The sequence below is a fragment of the Pieris napi genome, chromosome 10, assembly GCF_905475465.1.
Source record: "Pieris napi chromosome 10, ilPieNapi1.2, whole genome shotgun sequence".
NCBI lineage: Eukaryota > Metazoa > Arthropoda > Insecta > Lepidoptera > Pieridae > Pieris > Pieris napi.
The window spans coordinates 4,734,285-4,756,498 of record NC_062243.1 but is presented as its reverse complement, the minus strand read 5'-3'; the positions used below and the strand labels follow the sequence as shown (position 1 = coordinate 4,756,498).

Below are 22,214 nucleotides of genomic sequence, written 5' to 3'. Positions count from 1 at the left end.
GTCGCGTTTTGGTAGTATGTTTCCGCCTTGACTTTTGAATTTGCAAGCGTGTCGTGGTGTCGCGTGTTGGTAATGTGCACGATGGACATCGGATGTGGACACGACACGTCGCGTCGCGTTTTAGTAGTATGTTTCCGCCTTTAAGGAAACAATATAGATTTTTTTTAATTTGTATTGTGGTATAGGGCTGAAATTCAGAGGGCATAAGATCACATTCACCTTTACATTTTAGTCAAGTCGCCCTTCTATTCTCATTGATGTGAAAATCGAAATGTCAATTTTCAATTGTGAACCTGTTGTTGCTTGTATTATAAAATATTATTTATGGCCTAAAGGTCTAGATACCAGGCCATAAACTCCAAAAAAAAAATAAAAAAAAAATAAAAATATTATTTACTAATACTTAATAGTGATATCTAAATTAATTTTGATATAACTGAGATTTCGGAATTATATTACACTTTTATCAATAGTCTAATTATTGTGCTTTGTCTGATTGGTTGAGTATATAATGAAATACTCGGTAACAACAAAAGCCTATACTGTTTGTTACTAGCCTATATTATGGTAGTTTTGGATACTATGGAAGGTGTTGGAAATCTGGAAGAGGAAGCACAAAAAAGGAAAGAAAGGCTAAAAAATTTAAAACGTAAAAACGCGAATGTAACCTCATCATCCGACTCAAAAAATAAAGATGCAGCTCCACTTCCTAGGTAATTCTATGGCTATCAATTATGTTATAATATTGTTGTAGATTTGTCTATTACACAGGCTGTCCTTAATTTGATCTTTCATTATCCATATTCTTCATTCATTGACAATAGAAACCGCGACTAATCAGTTAAATAACCTATGAAAATATAACTGTTTGGGAAAATATATTCTTATAAAACAATCTCCACAGAGCAAGTCGGACCGAGTGAGGGGTAACAGAGAGGAGTGGAACTGGGAACACCGGAAATGTGGCGATTGGCGCGCGGACGTGACAGACGCGGGAGTTTTTTTGTTATTTATGGTGGCGTTGTGTAAAAGATTGTCTTCTGGTTGCGTATAATTTTCATTGTGGTATTTTAGTTAATTAAAAATTGTTTTGTAAGGAATAAAACTTCCTAGGTTGAGTGTTTTGTTACTTTTAATATTTATCTTTTGTGATTTCCAAGATCAGAAGTGGGATCACCACGCGTTTAGACCGTTTGTTATCTAAATTTAGTACTTATTAGTGTTCAGTATTGGAGGAACCTCATCTCGGCCGTAAGTTTTATTTCTTATAAAAGCAAAATGTCTGGTCGTCCGTCTCGACTCGAGGGACAAAGGCATAGTCGCGAAAAACGGCGTTCTAGTTGTCGCGAAGCACGTCGCGATAGTGTAGATTCCCGTTATACGCCGCCTGGTAGAAGCCTCTATAGTAGTTCAATCAAACCGCCGGGATCGGTCTTCCAGGCGTCGCTATGTATCGCACGACCCTCGTAGCTCTCGTAAACGCCGCGATAGTTCACGCTATGTAGCTTTTGATAGGATTCTTAGTAGATTAGAAGTGATCGAAGCTAGACTACCTGTATCCGTAGATAGCGTGAGTTCGTCGCGTCCTGTGAACGGGAGCCATTTAGTTTCTACTACTTTGGCTGTACAGAGTTCTGCTAGTAAGCCAGGCTCAGGCATGGCTGAAGAGGTTATTGAGGGTAGTATTCCACACACACTGGATATGAATACCAGTGAAGCAAAGGAGGAGGGGAGCGGTATTGTTGAAGCATTGACTGCATTGTTCAAAGCAAAGTCTCACAACTTTTATATATCGCCTTGTGATCCAAATGTACACGACTTTGATGTTTGGTGCAACGAGGTTGACCGTGCCCGGCTTCTAAATAATTGGAATGATCACGAATGTTTAGGACGGATAGGTAGTTGTTTGAAAGGAGATGCGAAGTTGTGGTTAAACGATTGGGTGACAAATGATCGATCGTGGAGTAATTTTAAACTAGAATTTAGATCGTTATGTCCACGTAACGTTGGCATGGCTTCTGTATTATTTGAGGTAATGAGTACAAACTCTAATAAGTTTTCTACTTATGCGGAATACGCGCGTAAATCTTTGCTACGTCTTAATACCGTTAAAGGTTTATCTGATGAGCTGAAAACCGCTATTGTTGTAAGAGGCATTAGTGATCCCCAAATAAAAGCCGCGGCCGCAAATGCTAAATTACACTCAAAAGGTTTGATTGAATTTTTATCTGTTTATATAAAACCTAAATACGATTACCGCCAATCTAACAATACCGTTCGTTCTTTTAGTAGTTCAGGTCCGTCTTAAACGCGAAAACGCGAGGCATCTAGGTTTGATAATAACAAAATTACTTGTGACACCTGAATGACATTATGAATATTTGAAAATGCCCTACGGGTTGGCCAATGCACCAATTGTTTATCAGAGAATCATTTCCAAAACTTTAAAAACATTAATAGATGCTGGCAAAGCCCTTACGTAGGTATATAGACGACGTTTTATTAGTTGAAAGAAGTTTTACAGACATTAAAAACAGCAGGGTTTTCGTTTTCTATTAATTAAAAAAAAAATACCTTTTTAGACTCAGAAATTGAATACTTGGGGCGATTGATTGGTCATGGTCAGGTTAGGCCGAGTCTGGGGAAGGTCGATGCACTTATTAGATCTCCAAAACCCACAAATGTCAAGGAGGTTCGCCAGTTTCTAGGCTTAGCGGGATATTTCCGTCGCTACATATCGGGTTATGCTTCTAAGACTGCGTGTATAGCAAAGTTGTTAAGAAAAAGGGTACCATTTTTGTGGGGTGCTGAGCAGGATACTGCTCGCGATTATATAATTCACTGTTTGACAAATGAACCGGTTTTAGCGATATTCAATCCCCGGCTGCCTACGGAACTTCACACCGATGCAAGTGCTATTGGTCTTGGTGCTATTTTGTTACAGGAACATGCCGGTGGGAGAAAGAGGGTTGTCGGTTATTTTAGTAAGTTCACCCAGGGCGCAGAGTCGCGGTACCACAGCTATGAGCTGGAGACGTTAGCTGTCGTACGTGCGCTCAGCACTTTCGCCACTATTTGATTGGTAATTGGTATAGCCTTTAAAATAGTGACTGTTTGCAATTCACTAAAATTGACAGAGCGTAAAAAAGATCAGTCGAGTTGCGCGCTGGTGGGTATATTTACAAGATTTTAATTTTACTTTAGATTATCGAAAAGAGGCTTAAATGCAATGTGTAATGTAATCCTACTCTTCCCACTGCCAATGTGTCTCATATTCGGAATCTGAGCAGCTAGGCGAAGATCGCTCAAACCGCTGATGTGGAGACACAAGAGTTAATTTCTAGGTTAAGAGACGGGCAGCTTGACGATACTAGGTATGCGATAAAAAAATGATTTTTTTGTACTACAAATATACACCAACTGGGGAAGACCCGCGACTCTTGGGTCCGACCTAAAGGGTCACAGACTCAGCTTGTTGAGGGTGTTCCACGATGAACATGATCATATTGGGACTGACAAAACAACTGACTTAATATTAAGACACTTTTGGTTTCCTAGTTTGCGACAGTTTGTAAATAAGTACATAAGTCATTGTCTTGTATGTTTAGCACGTAAAAAAAAAAAGTTCCCAGGGCTCCGAGGGCTACTTTCTGTACTGACGAGCTAAAACGAGTTTTTTCAAATGCGGTGTCATTATTTGGTACGCCGTCTACAATAGTATGTGACCGCGCTAGAATGTTCGAAAGCGCTACATTTCAAAATTGGGTCAGTGATTTGGGATGCTCGATACATTTCATCACGCCTGGTATGCACCGCGAAAATGGGCAAGCGGAGCGGTGCTGCAGGACAGTTCTCAACATGCTACGTGTTGAAGTAGGCAACAAAGGTTCCCAATGGTCCGATGTGCTGGGGAGGATGCAGTTCACTATGAATATCTCCAAGCAAAGTACCACGCAGAAATTATCACTACAGTTACTGGTCGGTATTGACGCAGTTACTCCAGTCATCAGATCGTTAGTGCGAGATGTGGCACTTACTAACTCTAATCCCAATCGGGAGGCTCTTTTAACTCTTCGCAGACAACGAGCTTCGGAACTCCTTGCAACCAATCAATAGCGCCACGATGCCCAACGTTAACGAGGGTCGACGGCAGCCACTCACTTTTGCTGTCGGAGACTTTGTGTTTGTGAGCAAGACTGCACAAATCACCGGCAAACTGGACTCCGGCATGCGCGGGCCTTACAAGGTTATTCGCGCGTTACCGTGCCACCGTTATGAGTTAGAGCTACTAGCTGGTTCCTATGGGAAAAAGACCCAAGCTGCAGCTGAAAATATGATGTTGTGGCAAGGCGAGTGGACGCCGGATGCGTGCTCAGTTTTTTTTGAGACTGGTGAGTGATGTCAGTGGTGCTAATGTGTTTAGACCACATAGAGAACATGCAAAGGTATGGGTCTCTGTTTCAAATTTTTGTGGTGCTAATGTATTTAGACCACATAGAGAACATGCAAAGGTATGGGTCTCTGTTTCAAATTTTTGTGGTGCTAATGTGTTTAGGCCACATAGAGAACATACAAAGGTATGGGTCTCTGTTACAAATTTTTCTGGTGCTAATGTGTTTAGGCCACATAGAGAACATACAAAGGTATGGGTCTCTGTTACAAATTTTTGTGGTGCTAATGTGTTTAGGCCACATAGAGAACATACAAAGGTATGGGTCTCTGTTACAAATTTTTCTGGTGCTAATGTGTTTAGGCCACTTAGAGAACATGCAAAATGTATGGGTCTCTGTTTTAACAAATTGTCGCTTATGAGAGCACTAGAAGCCGCTGTCGTTACAACAGTGTATGGCAAGATACTGAGTTTTATTTTTATTTGTGTTAAGTCTGAAGCTATCTAATTCTGTAATATTTGCTTTTTGATAGACCTTATCTGTGTGCGTTTGAGTGCACGCTTGCGCACATAGTACTGGTAATAGAGAAATAGAGATACATGTCATTTTTCATCCCTCTAATCCAGGATATATGCTTCAGGCTATAACACTAAACTAGGTAAATTACTTACAAGTTCCTTCTATGTTTCAGAGACTGCATTAGACAATAATGAGCAGGTTGCAAGGGATGAAACAAATGAAGAGAGAAATGGCTCTGATGCTAGTGGTGCAAGTAATGCTGCGGTCGAGGACGCCGCACTGTCAGGAACGGCCGTCTTATAAAACAATCTCCACAGAGCAAGTCGGACCGAGTGAGGGGTAACAGAGAGGAGTGGAACTGGGAACACCGGAAATGTGGCGATTGGCGCGCGGACGTGACAGACGCGGGAGTTTTTTTGTTATTTATGGTGGCGTTGTGTAAAAGATTGTCTTCTGGTTGCGTATAATTTTCATTGTGGTATTTTAGTTAATTAAAAATTGTTTTGTAAGGAATAAAACTTCCTAGGTTGAGTGTTTTGTTACTTTTAATATTTATCTTTTGTGATTTCCAAGAATATCTATTTGGGAATCCCAAAGTCAACAAGTTGTTGTAGATGTTTTTTAAGTATGTAATCATACATTTATGTCTACCAAGTTGTGTTACACTCACACTTTTTAATATCCCTTCCCAGTATGTGTATGGAAGACTTTGGATTAACTAAGGGTTAAATATCTAATGATTCTATTTATGCAATTTCAGGCCCATGTTTAGAAGTTATAAACCACAAGATGAGTCATTGCAACAAGCAAAAATACAAGATGCGGAACCAGAAAAGGTTGATGAGGAAGTTAAAGATTTAGTTGAAGCTGGGAAGGAAAAGGTAAATTATATTTTAAAAGGAAAAGTGTTCCATTTAAATTGAAGTAGAGCCGTTTTTATATATCTGTTGCATTGGTAATTTTTTTAACTTGCTTTGGTTTTGGTTGTAAATCATGTTTCCAATTTGAGATAAATTTTCTAGAACCTTTTCTCATTTTTTTTAATTAACATTTTTTCTAGATGTTTTGGTCACAGCCTTCATTGTCACAACAAATAATTATGATAAAATGTATGTACCAAAATGAAAGCTTAATCTTTATTTTTACATACTATCAAGTTTATGTGATATAGGTGTATAATTACAGGTTGTACTTCAAGATTTAGATATAGCATCACTTGCACCTCGAAAGCCAGATTGGGACCTCAAAAGGGATGTTGCAAAAAAATTGGAAAAGCTTGAGAGAAGAACACAAAAAGCTATTGCAGAATTAATTTGGGAGAGATTAAAGCAAGGCTCTGATGACAATTTGGGAGCTATGCTTACTATGACAGATACAAGAATTCCACAAGATGACTGAATTAGGAAAAATTAGGTATACATTTTTGATATGTATTTAAATTTGAAACATTAAAAAACCAAAACTTTTTTCAATCTTTTATTTACTTATATGATATCACAGTTATAATTTCTTTTAGCGTCCCAAAGATGTTTTTAGAAACTTCATTTGAAAGCCTTTCATCTGTATAGTAGAACCTATATTTACTACCTCCGTAACTGTTGTTACATATACACAAGGTAATCCTTGTGTATTACTTAGTTTAACCACTATACCAGGGAATAGAAATGGTTATAATTCAAAAAACAACAAAATAACTTCTATACTATAACTAACTTAAAATACCTTGCATTTGTGTCCTTATATTGAAGAACTGAATTTTCTAACTATAACATAGTCATGTGTAAAGGAAAGTCGACACAGTCATATATAGGGGCAAGTGGACAGCCCACTCTTTTTATACTATATTTTATTTCAGCAAAGAAAGCAAGCAAATTTAAAAAAAGGAATATAGTGTAGCTGTTCTCTTATATCTGCATTGCTTGTTGAAATCAACATAAAACCATGACTAAACAAACATTTTGTTTTGTGTATGGTTTTAACTATTCAGTAGATTCGTATTTTCACTTCCTATAAGTTTCTTTGTATAATTTGAATTAACCTAAGGTATTACACAATATAAACATAAAGGTAAAACAGCTTAAGCTAAACCTAGATATACTAGCACTGTTCCCTCTTTTCCTTGTCTGTGGCCACTCAGTGTGAGCCCCAGGGTCATCGATTTCATTATAAGTATAATAATTGCTATCTATATTATAGAATACAGTTCTGTCTCCGATCGGTTGGATTGGTCTGAAGTTATGCCGAATTTTTCCACTGGCCGATCGTAGCTCTCTGAATACTTCGATCTGGAAAGAATTTTAAAATGATTATCTAAACCGTCATAAACGTCACATTAATTGACATGTGTCAAAAAAAGAAGCAAAGAAAAACACGCAAACTGAGCCCTAGACCCACCCATAGAGGGTTAATTCGCCTCTGGTCAATTATTTTAAAGCAACGTCTATTTAGAATTCTAAAGTTAACATTTAGTAATATGCTTGTCATATTTAAATGGATATGTCACCGTAAAATTGTAAACACCGTTAGATTGTAATCTATCTCGCGAGATTGTAAACTGTCGAAAGATTGTGAACCTCAACGAACTGCTTACAATTTAACGTATTATTATTCGGTAGTTATATGAAATTGTTGGGAAGTAAAATTAATCTGTAATTGACCAAAGAAGTTTGAATGATAACTAAGTTAATGTAGTACAATCTACCGAATAATAATACGTTAAATTGTAAGCAGTACGCTGAGGTTCACAATCTTTCGACAGTTTATAATCTCGCGAGATAGATTACAATCTAACGGTTTTTACAATTTTACGGTGACAGATACATCAAAACGCCTTTACTATACTTATTAGTATTAACTGGTATGTGATTCTATGACATGTATAAACAATAAACTTCCTTTTGAAACTTTAAATACAGAGTTTATAGGTATTATGTATATCTGTAAAAAATGAGTAAAAATCCGATTAGAAGTTTCGGATGTAACACACGTACAACCGAACATGCTTATGAACATTTTCACGTCACGTGGGATTTCTTTATTTGAGATTTTGTCGTCACAAATTACATATTTATGTAATATATTCTCGGGTGTGTGTGTACACAGTATAATAAGTAATATTACAAATATTTGTGCTTATATAACTTAAGCAAGCCATTATTCTAACTTTATTTAAACATAAAACTTTCGCCTCTTTAATTTAATTTTCGCTTTCTTTCTTTTCCATACATAAAAATGATTTACTAACAAATTCTTTTATAATATTAGCATCTAGTATATACCTGATCGTGAGTTAAACGGACGGGTTGTTCAAAATCCAGCCAAATGACTACTTCAGAGCATGGTGGAGTTGTCAATGACCCTCTGTACGTGAAATATCTTCTAAGGTCGTATGGTAGAATGTTTAAAAATGAAAATGGGTTATTCATAACAATGCTTGAGTGCGGATCGGTAACATTGCTGAGGGCGGATGTTATGTCGTCATAGGCTGGATGCTGATGCCGGTCTAACTGTAAAATGTAATATTTTATTATTTAATACAGAATAAGAATATAATATAGAATGCGCAAGCCATCTTATATATAGGTACCAAATTTTAATTGCTCTTTTGGAATTTAGATGTTTCAAGGACGAATCAATTGGGCAAAAATTTAAAATTCGTTGAGCAGTTTCGATGTTAATTTACTAGAACTTGTCGCGCTAATTAAACACGAAATTGGTTTTCTACCATACCTGTATATAAGCGACATATAAACTACTTAAAAGTAAAATCAATAAGGCTAATTAACGAAAATTTCGATTGATACTTTTTGTTTGTCGAAATATAAAAAAAACTGCCAACTTGTCTTATAACAATATATAATTAAATTTTAAACTAAGATATCTCCGACATTCGTTTTATAAAGTTATGTTATCTAATTCTCAATAATACTTTATATTATAAAAGCACGTCTTGTGACATACTTGGGATCGATCAGACAAGACACGAACCGCCGATATGCGATCAATGCAACCGTTTACTGAATAAATAATATGGCGCAATACAATTATAAGTATTTCATTTAAAATATAATAACAAGGAAAATATCTGTCGGACTAATTTTAATAATTCTTGATCCTACAGCTATTATTAATTCAGAAATATGCATTTTATGCAAATCCAAAGTCATTTTTATACCTAAAGCAAAAACTATTTCTCTTACAAAAAAATGATACATTCACTATCTCTATTTTGCGACCAACTTGAGAAAACCGTAGATATACAATTATTCATCGCATATGTTTTTTAGTCATATACATTATCGGATAATTATTGATTATTTTATCTAGACTAGAATCAATTCTCATAATTATACGGTCTGTAGTATATTATGATCATATTTTACTCCTCTAACGATAATGTTTTTGCTCACTATTCCAAAACACGTTTACTTAATAATGGAAAATACCAACCTCATAGAAAAATGCCAAGACAGTCAAGCCATCGGTGTGTGTAACAGCTTCTTTGACTGTATTATATTCTTCTTTGTAAAACACCATATGCAACTCCATAGGAAAACTAAAAAAACATGAAAATGTGGTTTTAAATTTGCTACTGTTTAGAGAATTGGGCAACGGCACAAAGTGAAGGAAAGCGTAACAAATAATGAAATCCTTCGATTGAGGCAATAACCCTTTAGTTACACCTGCATTGTAAGTTTTCTAGTCACCCGTTCTTTAGTAAAGTTATTTAAGTTCCACTTAAATACAAAATATACCATAAAAATTATCAAAGATGCAAGTCTCTCGCCAAAAACCATATTATATAAGTTTGTAGCGCCCCTGGATTATTATTACATTCCAAATATTAAAATTATAAGATTAATTTAAAAAAATTTAGTTCTAGTTCATGTTCATTTGAAAAAAATCGTTCCACAACTTATCTAAGGCAGTTTTTGCCGCGCACCACCACTGTGTACCAGCTGCCCATTGAAGTATTTCCGAACCAATTCGCCTTATGGTCCTTCAAGAAAAGAGCGTACCAACTCTTGAAAGGCCGGCAACGCACATGCGAGCCTTCTGGCAATGTGAGTGTCCATGGGCGGCGGTATCACTTAATATCAGGTGAGCCTCCTGCCCGTTTGCCTCCTATTACATAAAAATAACTCTGTTTAACAATTGTTTATTAGAATTTGCTGTAAGACAATACCTTCTGTGGTTTATTTTGTCCTCGGAACCCAGAGTATCATTGTCACCCCAATGGAAGTGCATTTGACTGAACACGTAAGTCCCGTCTAGCGGTCCACCGCTTACCCGAGGGTGAGGCTCATTCTCGACCTCAATCAGGACTGAAAACAAGCATTTTATTAATGTAACCAGAAAATTGTTTACAAAGGCATACGTAAGAAATCTTAATTGTATGTCGAATATCTCGTGAATTATTTCGAAGATTCCTTACTACATTGCGATTCTGATAAAGAGGGAGCTTGTAGTTTATTGCTTATCAGAATGCCAAATCATAAAATGACAGCTTCACGACTGATTTGAGCGCGACCGCCGCTGCGAAAACCGCTGTGTGAGTTCGAAAAGTGAGTTACAGAATCGCAAGGCTGGATTTCAATTGTTTAACCAAATCGAGAAATTTTTGCTGCAGTCTTGTAGTCTAAAGGTGTTGTTCTATTGTAAGTAGATATGGTATTTACGAATTCGAATAAATTTCGATTTACAACGACCAAGGGTTGTATTCGAATTCAACAGTATGAAATAAGTATATATTAAGAAATTGCGTAATAGCACTACTGTCTACTGCCACAGAATTGTCAAATATGTCAATATAAGATAAATAGACAAGGGGTAAAACTGGTTCCGCCGGCCAGCGGTTCAATGCGAAATATCATGACGATATTTCTAGAGTAGTTGGCGCCCAGTCCCGGCGGGAGTTGCCACGCCCACCAGATCTAAGTTTCAGCAAATAAAGCCCATTTTTAGGAATAGGGGAGGATAATCCCCTGCTGCCTAACTTCATGGCCACAGATCTGCCTGATCACTAGGCTACTATGTAGGGATCCTAAATATTAAAAAAAAGAAACTGTCGGTCTGGGCCTGCGTTTCAATATAGTATTTGTAGCAGATATTTTATCATAATACACACCTCAAACGTATTTGACAACAACTTTAACGTTAATGTTTTGACTACCATAAAAATTGAGTAAACATTTAACTTCATTCTTATTGCATTGAATTTAAATATACGTTTTGAGTTCGGTGTACTATTAAAATATTTGTCACGCTTATTATATGCTTTTAAAATAATACAAAGTGTCATGCAAATTTAATGCATTAGGAAGGAAAATCAATAAATGTACAGAAGACTTAATACTTTTATACTTTATAATGATTTTAACATGGGTGTGAAATATATTCTTAAATATAATGGGGCGTGATTCATAAATACTATATTTAAATGTATCTATGTTTTACTGATGGGTTTTCGTGGACCATTATGCCCGCTCCTTGAAAACCAAAATCAAAAATTTAATCTACGTGTCTACTTAATCCAAATGCGTCACCTAGGACAGACGTTATACACCCGAGGGTGACACCAGACGTAGAAAGCTAGAACACACACAAAGTTTTTTAAAATTCGGGACATTGACCTCACCTGTATGTCCATTGTTAGTGACGTGTACATTGTCAATGGGGTCATCAAAGCCTATAAACGTGATGTCAGGAAGAGCCACTTGTTTCACGCGAAGCACGTTAATATTTATGGGACTCTGATGCTTGCCTCTGCACTCCTGGTACCGCTCACCCCAATAGGTCGGGCCTAAAACAAATAAAACATACTTTGCTCGTTGGAGATGTAGCTTTATAAGTGCTTCTATCAAAAAGCGAATGAATAATGTCCAAAACTTTTATACGTGTGTGTATCAAATTGTATTCTTGGGTCAAACAAATTCTTTTGCAAAAAAGGTCTATGTCAGTTAATTAAATTAAATGTAATTGCCTGACGTTATCTGTATAAATAATAATCGCGTAAATTAATACGTGTGAAGTGAATTCTGGCAATGTTTTTATAAATTTTAGTTGAATTATTTAAAACCGCTGTAGACAGCCAAATAATATGAAGTGGTTAGCAACAGACGAGATTTTTTTAAGTTAAATAAAGTTACAAATGTAAGAACCTAATAACAAGTGTGATCTCCTCTTGTCAAAATTACAGCTTAAATCCTTCTTGAATCATGCTTTTCATTATGTTTTTGATAGTTTTAATTACTCTTATTTAGCTCCCTGATGTTTTGTGAAGCAAGTTGCACTGATTTTATTCGTCTCTTTGGAACATCCCAGACATGCTCAATTGGATTGAGGTCAGGACTTCGAGCTGGCCAATCTAAACGATGGATCCCAACTTCTTGGACGTACGATTTTACGTCGCCAGAACGGTGCGGGCGGTAAACATAGAATCTTCCTTAAGAGGAGTAGAAGGTAGCCTGTGGACGGTCAGGGAGAGGCTTTCGGCTGCCAATATCAGGAGTTACCGGAATGGGATCGACAAATTATTCTATGTAGAAATCATTTGCATTTTAAAGTATTAATAAAGTATGTGAAAAATAACGGAAAGGGAATTAAAGAATTTCTTTCCTTTTTTATGAAAGGGACAAGAAAATCAACTGAATACGTGTGTATAGAATTCTCAAAAATCTTTATAAAACCTCTTAAAACGACTTACATCTAGTTTTATCAAGTGTAAACTGCTTTGACAATTTCATAATGCTTAAGATTGCATCCACTAGTAGCAGATGTAGATCTACAATGGTAAAACCTAATATTTACCTATTGATCCATCGTAGCCGAAATCTTCAGCAGTTGTATAGTGTGTTCCTGTAACATAAATAACATTTCTAGATTATCTGTTATCTATGGTTCTTATTTTATACAGATCGATTCGATCGATTCGAGTCCTATTTCCCAACCGTCTTCGCTAAGATCGGTTTGTTGACTACGCTTTTGTTTTTAATTTTAATATGGAGCAAAAATATAATTTACTCACACACCTCACATGTGATATGTGAATTACGGAATATTATGATTTTATACTTTCATTCTTATACTTGTTTTATACAATTAAAATATGCGCTAGTAATAAACAACCAGTGGCTTGCTCATAGACTAAATTTTTTTAGGTCTATGGCAAGTCGTTTTCCTAACAATGTATACCTTCACCCTCAAGTGATAATGGCGTACATTGAAATAAAATTAAAATCCATGGTAATAGCCGAGATTCAATTCATTACACCAACGCAAGTAATATTTAAATTATTTACGTAGTTGTCAAAAACGAGATAAATATATATTATATAACTACTGCGAAAAAATCGACCTTGGCAAAACTATTTATTACGATGAATAACTATAATTAACCCAAGATAACAATAAATTACGATGCTTGTATTTTATAAACAAATCCCAGAACAAACCAACTATAATAATTGTACCTACATACATTTGAAACAGTTCCATTGTATTCAGTACGGACCGGAACTGCACTATCTATTATATGGTTATAATATCATTTTATCTATTCTAAATTGGCTGAAATCACTTTGCAGAAACAGTGCTTAATGCATACTTATGTATGTATCCGACTTGGGATTATGGAGTCTCTTATGAACAGTTAGAATGAAAGAAACTGAACTCGAACACGTGCAAATATATTTTTCCGTTGTAACGATTGTATATAGTATCGTAAACTTTTCCATTTATAAAATAATATTTTATGGCATTGACACTTAGATTGTTACTGTAGATTGTGTTATGTAATATAACATAACCTCCCATACTCTAAGAATAAAAGTGTAGAAGTGTATTTTTTTTAATAAAGCGAAGATGTTATATTACAAAAACTAGATGACACTGAATATTCTGTTTATTATTTCGAGAACATCTTTAAATGTTAGATTTTTTTTATAATTTAAACTCCGACTCGGATATTAAACGAGCGTGCTAATGATATAATTATAATTTATTATTGATAAAAATAATTTTATTACATTACCACATCACATGTCTTATAAATGGCGAACAAATCATATTTTCAAATAAGGTTATACGAAAAAGACCTCGTAGGATTTGCTTTTGAAACAATATCAAACCTACACTGATATTTTATGTATTGTGATAAATGATGCTTAAAAACCAGTAACCACTATTAAATAAAAAATATATTAAGGTATTTATAGAAATTGGTGGTAAATAATGGTATCTGGTTACTAATTCAGCGCAATCGCTCTGCATTTTTTTTTATTACCAATTAACTGCGAGGTGTATGTGACATGAAATTGTAAAGCGATACCGTTTGGTATTTGTCCTATAATCCTATTTACTGCGTGTCGTCATGAATATAATACTTAGCTCTACTTAGATGGACACTTATAGAACAGGTTTTCATACAACAAAAAATATAAATGACCAAGATGCCCGAATTTGATGAGGTCACAAGATAAATTGCCTTGAAAAACACATTGTCTTTCGCCTTGTCTTGGTATCTCAAGGTATTTTACGTTTTCACTAGCCCATTGACAATTGCTCTAATTTTGATGTAATTTAAAGTAATTGTTGATTCTAATTTACATTTAATATAATACGCGGACAAATGTAATAGAACTGGCGATCAATCCAAGTTCACGGTCCAAATTATTTTTCGACGGCACCTATGTCATTTGCCAAATCATTTGTATACATTCTCTTGGCATTGGAACTTGTAGGAATTAAAGTACGATTGAACCCGTGTATAAACATTGTATGGAGTCTTAGACGTCAAATACAATTAGCACCTGGAATAGTACTTACATAGCTGTAAGATCCAACCTAAGCCCTTTCTTATAAAGACGTATTTATGCGAAATATGTGGTATATTTCCATTATAATAATTATAAAAGGGATCGATATCGATGTGTATAAACACAGATTGTATTGTTATACATCTACATACATATACAATCTGAGTTTATACACAAACCCATCCATATCAAACCGTAGAATTCACGAAATCAAGTCCCAATATAAGCGCAAAACTAAATATAGTTTATTGCAGTGGTTTAAATATAGATATACGTTATAGATTGTCCCGTGAGCAGACAAATTCCTGTATTTGTATCACTGTAATTTTTGTAGAGAATAAGCGCCTTTACTACCTATAACTCAGATTGTTTTGTCAGGAATCGAACCCATTCTTTATGCCACGTGCCTCACTAAGACAAAGATATTGTAATAGATATTAGTATTTTTTTCATATAGTAGTAAGTAATCTATTTCATATTTACAATCAAGTTTACAGTGTTTACAATTTTTTTTCTTAACCTACAAAATAATTAAAAAATATTAAAAAGAAAATCAAAACAAATTTTAAAAGTTTGGTCCCTGTGGCAGTGTACCTTTAACGCTGGCAGCATTTCCTCGCTGTATTGCTGTATAGATTATATTGAAAAGCAAAATGTAAAGAATAAAAAATTGTCTCCTGAGATGTGAGTTTTTACCAGGAAATATTTAACACGAAGAACCTATTAGAGTCAGGCGTGCGTAGGACGTTATCTATCTCGACATGTTTATTAATTCATTAAGACAGCGATTAATTACACTGTCATTATAATTGAGTGCCAATTCTGTTCTCATTATGTATTCACAAAATTATATGGTTCATCGTATTTGGTGTTTCACAACGCTTGATTTATAAAAACCAACATAACTTTAAACAGTTGTTTTAAATTGCAACGTTAAGAACTAGAAAAGGACGATATTATTTACAAGTTTATATCAAACCGTGACCATGGTTGTTGTAAAGAACTCGAAACGTCAGGTCAGTTGTTATAGAATAAGTGATAAATCGTGTTTAATTTGAGTAGTATGTCGTTGCTTTAGAATGGTAATTAGATATTTGCGTTAATAAAAGTCTACTTACTACCATGATTGATGATTTAAAATACGGACCACAAAAACGACATTAATCTTGAAGAGCCGTCGTGAATGTCCAGTATCGCTGATTAGTTTTTGAGGCCGAAAATGTTTTGTCCAATAAGTCCTCTCCAAAATCTCGGTTAATGCTACTCGCATTAAATACCATGAAGTGAGCAATTCTTTAATGTTACCGTGAACAATTTTTAAGAATGAAGACTCCACGATTGTCTAGCATTAACACATTATAGTGTGAAAATTTGCAAGAAGGTCTTACATTGTCTGTCATTAATTTGCTATCAAAACACCTTACAAAAGCAATTTACTCAAAACTTATTGTTAAAAAGAAACTTATTTAAATTATTCACTGAAGCGAGGTGTCAATTAGATGTAAGTCGCACCTGGCTTACAAATGCTTATCAGCTGTTTTCTTGGAGAACTTCAGGTTATAGTCCAGATAGGTGGCAGAGACGGATTCGAAGTACAAAGGGTTGAGCTCTTGGCTCATCAAACAATTAAGGGTACTTTATTGATACCAACACTAGTATAATATTCTAGCTATGTCTACAATATTTCATAAGTCCTGTCCAAAAGCGCTTTCTTTAAATATACTAAGCAGGGAGAGTGTGTGCATTATCTCTCCCGCCTGCAGCAGAATAAGTAATCAATATATTTGTTAGTTTGTTACTTAGAAATACAATTTATGTATTTGAAAAACTATTGAAAACCACAATTGTATAGAAAAAATGTCATTCTTTCACTTATCTAATCAAAGAAAATGATTCGAAACACATTAATAATAGACAATTCTTGGGACTACGATAATATAACGACACGCGATGGTGCCTGCATAATTCAATATAACGAGACCTACCACTAACGATTTCCTGATATTATTGGCCTTTTATAATGTATAGCAAGACGGGATTTATTAGGTTACATAAGTATTTCGAAATCATTTAAGTGTTTCAAAGATATTAGGTATTAAATAACAGTGACTTTGTGCGTATCTTGTAATAATATGGGAACCATTACATAATTGATGAATTTAATTTAAATGAAACATACCAGATATACTAAACTTGAATGTCATTAGACATTTAATTAATAAAAATCTTCATACATAGCCTTGATTGGATTATCTTTAGTTTATTGCCATTTCCAACGATTGTTTTCCTGCGCTAAACGGTAAATATTATCGTGATTTATTTACACAATTGCAATATGCAAATACTAGTTAATTAGTTTTCTTAATTATTTATCTTTTAAAAGAAATTCTGTCTTTTTTACAGCACAATCGTGATCACGAACGGCTTAAGTAAACCATTGTCACGACATTTGCAAAGAGTATTGTAAAAAAATATGTCATTAGCGTTTACAAACTTTCCAGTACCTTAGTACTTGTATTGAAGTAATAATAAATATAATTATGAACAATATATTCAACTCTTCGTTAGTACCTTTATTAAAGTGTATAGCAAACAATGATATTATATAGAAACCTATATTAGAAACTAGTTTAACTAATGATTCAATTTGGTACATCAATATATGAAATCTCATCTCTCATGTGCCAACATATAGCATACTTATTTGTAATAATGCTGTCACAAGGCATGGTTTTATAACAATATTATACTTAAATTGCTTGAGTTATAAGTAGAAAGTTAAAAATTTGTGTAAGTCACGAGAAAATCGATTCGCTTTTGTCTTTCTGTGAATTTTGAGATGACCTGTTTTTGTTTCACGACGCATTTCTGCCATATTACCTATGTCTTACGTCCGGGTCCGGGTACGGGCTAATGAATTAATACGCATTAATATTGTGGCTTTATGAATGCTTAATGTTTTAAAGGTGTTCGTTATAAGTTACTAACATTCTCTAAGTTTCTCAGTACATTTGTTTTTTTATTATCCGCTTTGGCAATATACCTTTGTCTCAGGTCTACCATATCCTATCTTAAGTATTATTTTACGTAGTCTCAGAGCAGTGATGGCCTAGTGGGTTCAGCGTACAACTCTTCTCCCTGAGTTCGTAGGTTCAAACCCCGGCTGTGCACCAAAAAGGATACCGGAATAATATACCGTACGAGCGAGTGTTTAACTCGTACGGTAAAGGAAAACATTGTGAGAAAACCGGCATGCCTTAGAGCCAAGAAACCGACGGTGTGTGTGAGAAGAATGATCACAGCAATGTGCAATGTGAGGCTTTAAAACGTTGTAGCGGCACTGGATTTTTATAACTTTTATAGTCTCTAACAATCCACAATCTTGTGGGAAAAAAATATTTAACAGGACTTCAATGTCCGCCATTTGTTCGACATTTCCTTTGTACAAGTTTCATCTTAGTAAGTGCGAAGCTCTAGTACCTACTTATTTTAATCCGCGCATTGTTTAGAAAGTCTGCCAACTTCCTGACTAACAGCCCACGTCTAGATTTCACTGTAACCTAAAGTATTATTATTACAACATTTACGGAAGTATTATTTTCTTTTGTATTATCATTGAATAAGTTTTTTTTTTATCCGTTAAAATTCTTGAGTCTTCAGATATCTTTGATATTTTTTCTTATAGGTAGATCCACAGTCAGTAATCAGTAGTCCTGTGTGCCTTACACAAGTGGCCGGCTTTATCACGATATCACCAGCGCAACTGTTAAATGGTCACACAGAATGAAAAATGCATTAGTAATGGATTAACCTTAGCCACTATGACCACATACATTTCAAAGAATTTAGTATAGACATATAACAATTCAAACCCAAATGAGTTTATTTATTTCTATAGAATAATATATATTGTATGTATAACAATATTTTTCTAACTCCTTGTATTTAGGTTTTTATCTGAGATTGTGTAATGTTATTTCAAAAGTTTGCAGTTTATGATGATGACCTCGAAAATTTGCTTCAATATTCTAATTTATTTTTGCGACATTTTGTATCAATCGGACACTTTCTATTTAAGCAATTTTAATACAAATCTCATTTTTAAATAAACCTATTCAAATGTGCCCATGAAGGCTATGGTATCTTACAGTTTATAATATTTACACATTACTAATTGAAATATTAAATAAACGCAAAGTTTATATTGTTAAAAGTACTGAGCGACAGATAGGTTTTGATTTTAAAAATCTAATTATGCCCCGCAAATCCATCCACGTTAAGTCGGTCATAGAATTCCTACGTTTCTCGATAAATAGACCATCCTACACAATATTTTTTTAATACGAATCAGTATTATTAAACTTATAAGAATATATACCGTTAAAACGTCTCGTCGTCGTATGATATGTATTGATTGCGCTTGCGATTTATAGACGATATAAAGTGAATATGGAAGCCTCTGGAAGCCTCTGGCCTATGTGTCATACACATAGACCTCTTTTAGGCTTCTTACATTATTTATTAGATTAAGTTAGGTTATGTTACTTAAAGAAGTGTTATTATATACTGGGTGTCAGAAATAATAATAATTGATTGCGCACGGTATGTGTTCTTTGAAATACAAAGAACTATTGATGAGTCAACATGACACTCTACCTCTGAGTGTTAAGGTGTTTAAGTGTAATTGATAAACAATTCCATTTAGTTAGTGCCATAAATGACCACCAGTTCTTTGTTGATAGATAAGACGCTGAATAAGCCTTGTTAAATAATTCTATTATTTTATTGCGATTTCCTTATATTTCACAAATACCACAAATATTAAATCAATAAAAGTTATCCTTTATGTAGTATTACTGGAAAGGATATTAACCAAAATAAATTTCAACAGTATATAAAATATGACAATTTTCGAACCCATTTTCTACTGTATATGTTTAATAGCATGTTATATATTTAAATTCAAAGAATAATTAAAATGGATTAAGAAGTGTCTAATCCGTATTCCCGATTCGGTTGCGAACCTTGCTTGTTTTCTTCTTGATGAACGCAAAACAAATTGAAATCGCAGTATTATACTCAAAATGTATTTAGTACAGCATAAGGTTTTTAAAGTGATTTTTGAGAATGTTTAAGTTTATGCTATTCTGATATCTCTGAAAGGTTTGCTAAAGAAATTAAAACCACTCATCACAGATAAGATTTATAATTAAATCTTAGGTGTTTTTACTTTTTAAATGACGATTATCTGAAATAAAACACCAAAGCTGTAAAGACATATTTGTTACTGATTCGTGTAATGCGATGCTGGATTAACGGAAAATGCCGATTAGAGATCACAAACGCATATCTTTATTAAAAATTGCTTAGATACTGACGGATAAAATACGATCTAATATTATATTAAAATAATATTATTCTACTAATATAATAGTGTATGTTTGTTATTCAATAACTCCCGAACCACTGAGTATAAATATAATTTAGCTTGTAATTGCATAGAGGATTGTTATTGTTACAAAGTCCGGGGTAACTTGTAAATCGAACATTAAAATTATAATATTGGAAATATATATTAGATAGATTCGCTGATATTAAAATTATAATATTAATGTTTTCAGACATAACACTCTAAGGCAACCTAGGGCTTTCACATTGAGAATGTTATTAGTTATTACATTATTCGGATGGATTTTTTAATCATTGAATACATAACAATTAAAAAAAATATTATCATTCTAGGTTGACAAACTACGGGCAACAATTGTAATGTGTAAAAAGTTGAAAACAATATCGCCATCATAAATCAAATAAAGTGTTGCCTTAATCTTCTACAGTTATGCAATATGACCCTAATATTCTGAAATCCTCTGATGCGCTTTCCTTTCTTAAGTAAAAGCAATACAATAAAACGTTTTTCGATAAAATGCAAACTATTTTAACTGCATATTTTTGTTAAAATACAAAGCTTTAATATAAAACAAATGGAACATACCGAATATGAGTGTTATGAAAAAAATCCTGGTTGCAAAATCCATGGTTCACGCACTGTTGAGTTCAAAACTAGTTAAAAATAATTGATAATATTTTTCACATGTCCGTTGAATAAAGTGAATCACAGCGCATTGTGAGGTGACGGGCAGCGCCGGCCAACTGTTAGACGACAGCTGATTCCCAGGTATATAAGTTACACTACACCCTGACGTGAAAAACGTATAACGTATTATTAGGACAGGTGTTTTCGTCATAACTTCTCCCAAGTTCCAACTTTATATAGTACTTCCCCGTGCCTTCATCTGCGGAGTCACGGTAGTAAATATACTTTGAGTTGCCTACTTATTTCCGTCACTTGTTTAATAGCCTACAAACCATTGTAATTTTACACCCTAATTAATTGATCAATAATTTTGTGAATTTATCGATACGGCAAAATTTCAGAATAAATTATTTTGTCCTTTTTACATCAAAGTATCATATGGATAAATTTTATCCAAATCGGTTCAGTGGGTAATTATTGGAAAGGTAACAGCAATTTAGAATATTGGGAACGGTTATTTTTTTGTGTTGTTAAAAGAGACGACATAAAAATATATAACCACTTAAATAAACATATATTATATTGTTATTTGGCGAAAACTGGAAGTCGCCTTAGTATTTTTTTACATTACTAAATGATGGTATACATATTTAGTCGGTCTTTAGCAAAAATCATAACGATCCATCCAGTGGTAATTAACTTACCTTCCGTTTGAACTAATTGAATGAGGATTTGCCTTTTACATGTTTATTATCTTCATCATCATCATTGATGATTTGCCATTTTAAAAGAGTACCGAGAGTTTTTTACGCCGGCTTTTTCTCTCGGCCTACACCCTCTGTCTTCTTTGCCGATGAGTAGGGATGCCTACAAATTCAAATTTAATGACGTGGAATAAGTGATACATGTATCTTATGTTCCATAATAAACATATTTTATTTTTTTCATCATTGTTAAACTCATCTAAATACTGTAAAGAATAACCTTATGCATTCATCTGAGGGTTGTTATACGCAATATCAATTTCATTCTAGTTTTCATTGGACTTACATATCTCCAGTTAATATGATATGGCATCTTATAAAATAGGGCTCAATAAATAATATTGTCTTCAAATATTAGCAAAATCTATGAAATACGATTGTTAAATAGCACAGTTACGCTAATTTGCGTTGGCTTGATGACCCCTTCATGCTTTAATCAAAATCTGTGGGGGTCTCGCATTAATTGGGCTACCTTATAGCCTAGACATTTTTATGGGGAAGTCTCTTGTCTATTGAACATTGAATGATTCAGCTTCGCAGATCAATGGGTGCGAGTGCATTGACGTCATTTAAACTGAGGTAGGAATTTACGATTTAAAAATTAGCTTACTCTGTATCGAGTATTACTATAATTACGGCTTAAAATTATATGTATATAATTATATATATTTGTTCTACATAAACAAGT

The 22,214-nt window shown here is 34.2% G+C and overlaps 2 protein-coding genes and 1 long non-coding RNA gene across 4 annotated transcripts; 2 read left to right on the top strand and 1 right to left on the bottom strand.

The window, feature by feature from the left end:
- The first annotated feature begins 386 nt into the window (after nt 1-386).
- On the top strand, nt 387-6,377 carry LOC125053126 (coiled-coil domain-containing protein 12). 2 transcript variants are annotated; one of them, XM_047654352.1, is made up of 4 exons: nt 387-713; nt 5,671-5,791; nt 5,971-6,019; nt 6,096-6,377. In XM_047654352.1, exons 1-4 carry the CDS (start codon nt 565-567, stop codon nt 6,188-6,190), a joined length of 414 nt encoding a protein of 137 aa, XP_047510308.1. In that variant the 5' UTR covers nt 387-564; the 3' UTR covers nt 6,191-6,377. The 2 variants fall into 2 exon arrangements, with proteins under 2 accessions (XP_047510308.1, XP_047510307.1); XM_047654351.1 differs by lacking the exon at nt 5,971-6,019.
- On the top strand, nt 4,138-5,444 carry LOC125053127. Its single transcript, XR_007117531.1, has 2 exons — nt 4,138-4,391; nt 5,083-5,444. It is a non-coding gene; the product is annotated as an uncharacterized LOC125053127 (long non-coding RNA).
- A 3-nt stretch (nt 6,378-6,380) lies between the features above and the next one.
- LOC125053125 (putative carbonic anhydrase 3) lies at nt 6,381-20,898 on the bottom strand. The gene is made up of 7 exons (XM_047654350.1): nt 20,721-20,898; nt 12,720-12,767; nt 11,548-11,712; nt 10,096-10,234; nt 9,360-9,465; nt 8,189-8,416; nt 6,381-7,195 (listed from the first exon to the last, which is right to left on the bottom strand). Exons 1-7 carry the CDS (start codon nt 20,761-20,763, stop codon nt 6,944-6,946), a joined length of 981 nt encoding a protein of 326 aa, XP_047510306.1. The 5' UTR covers nt 20,764-20,898; the 3' UTR covers nt 6,381-6,943.
- Between the last annotated feature and the right edge of the window lie 1,316 nt (nt 20,899-22,214).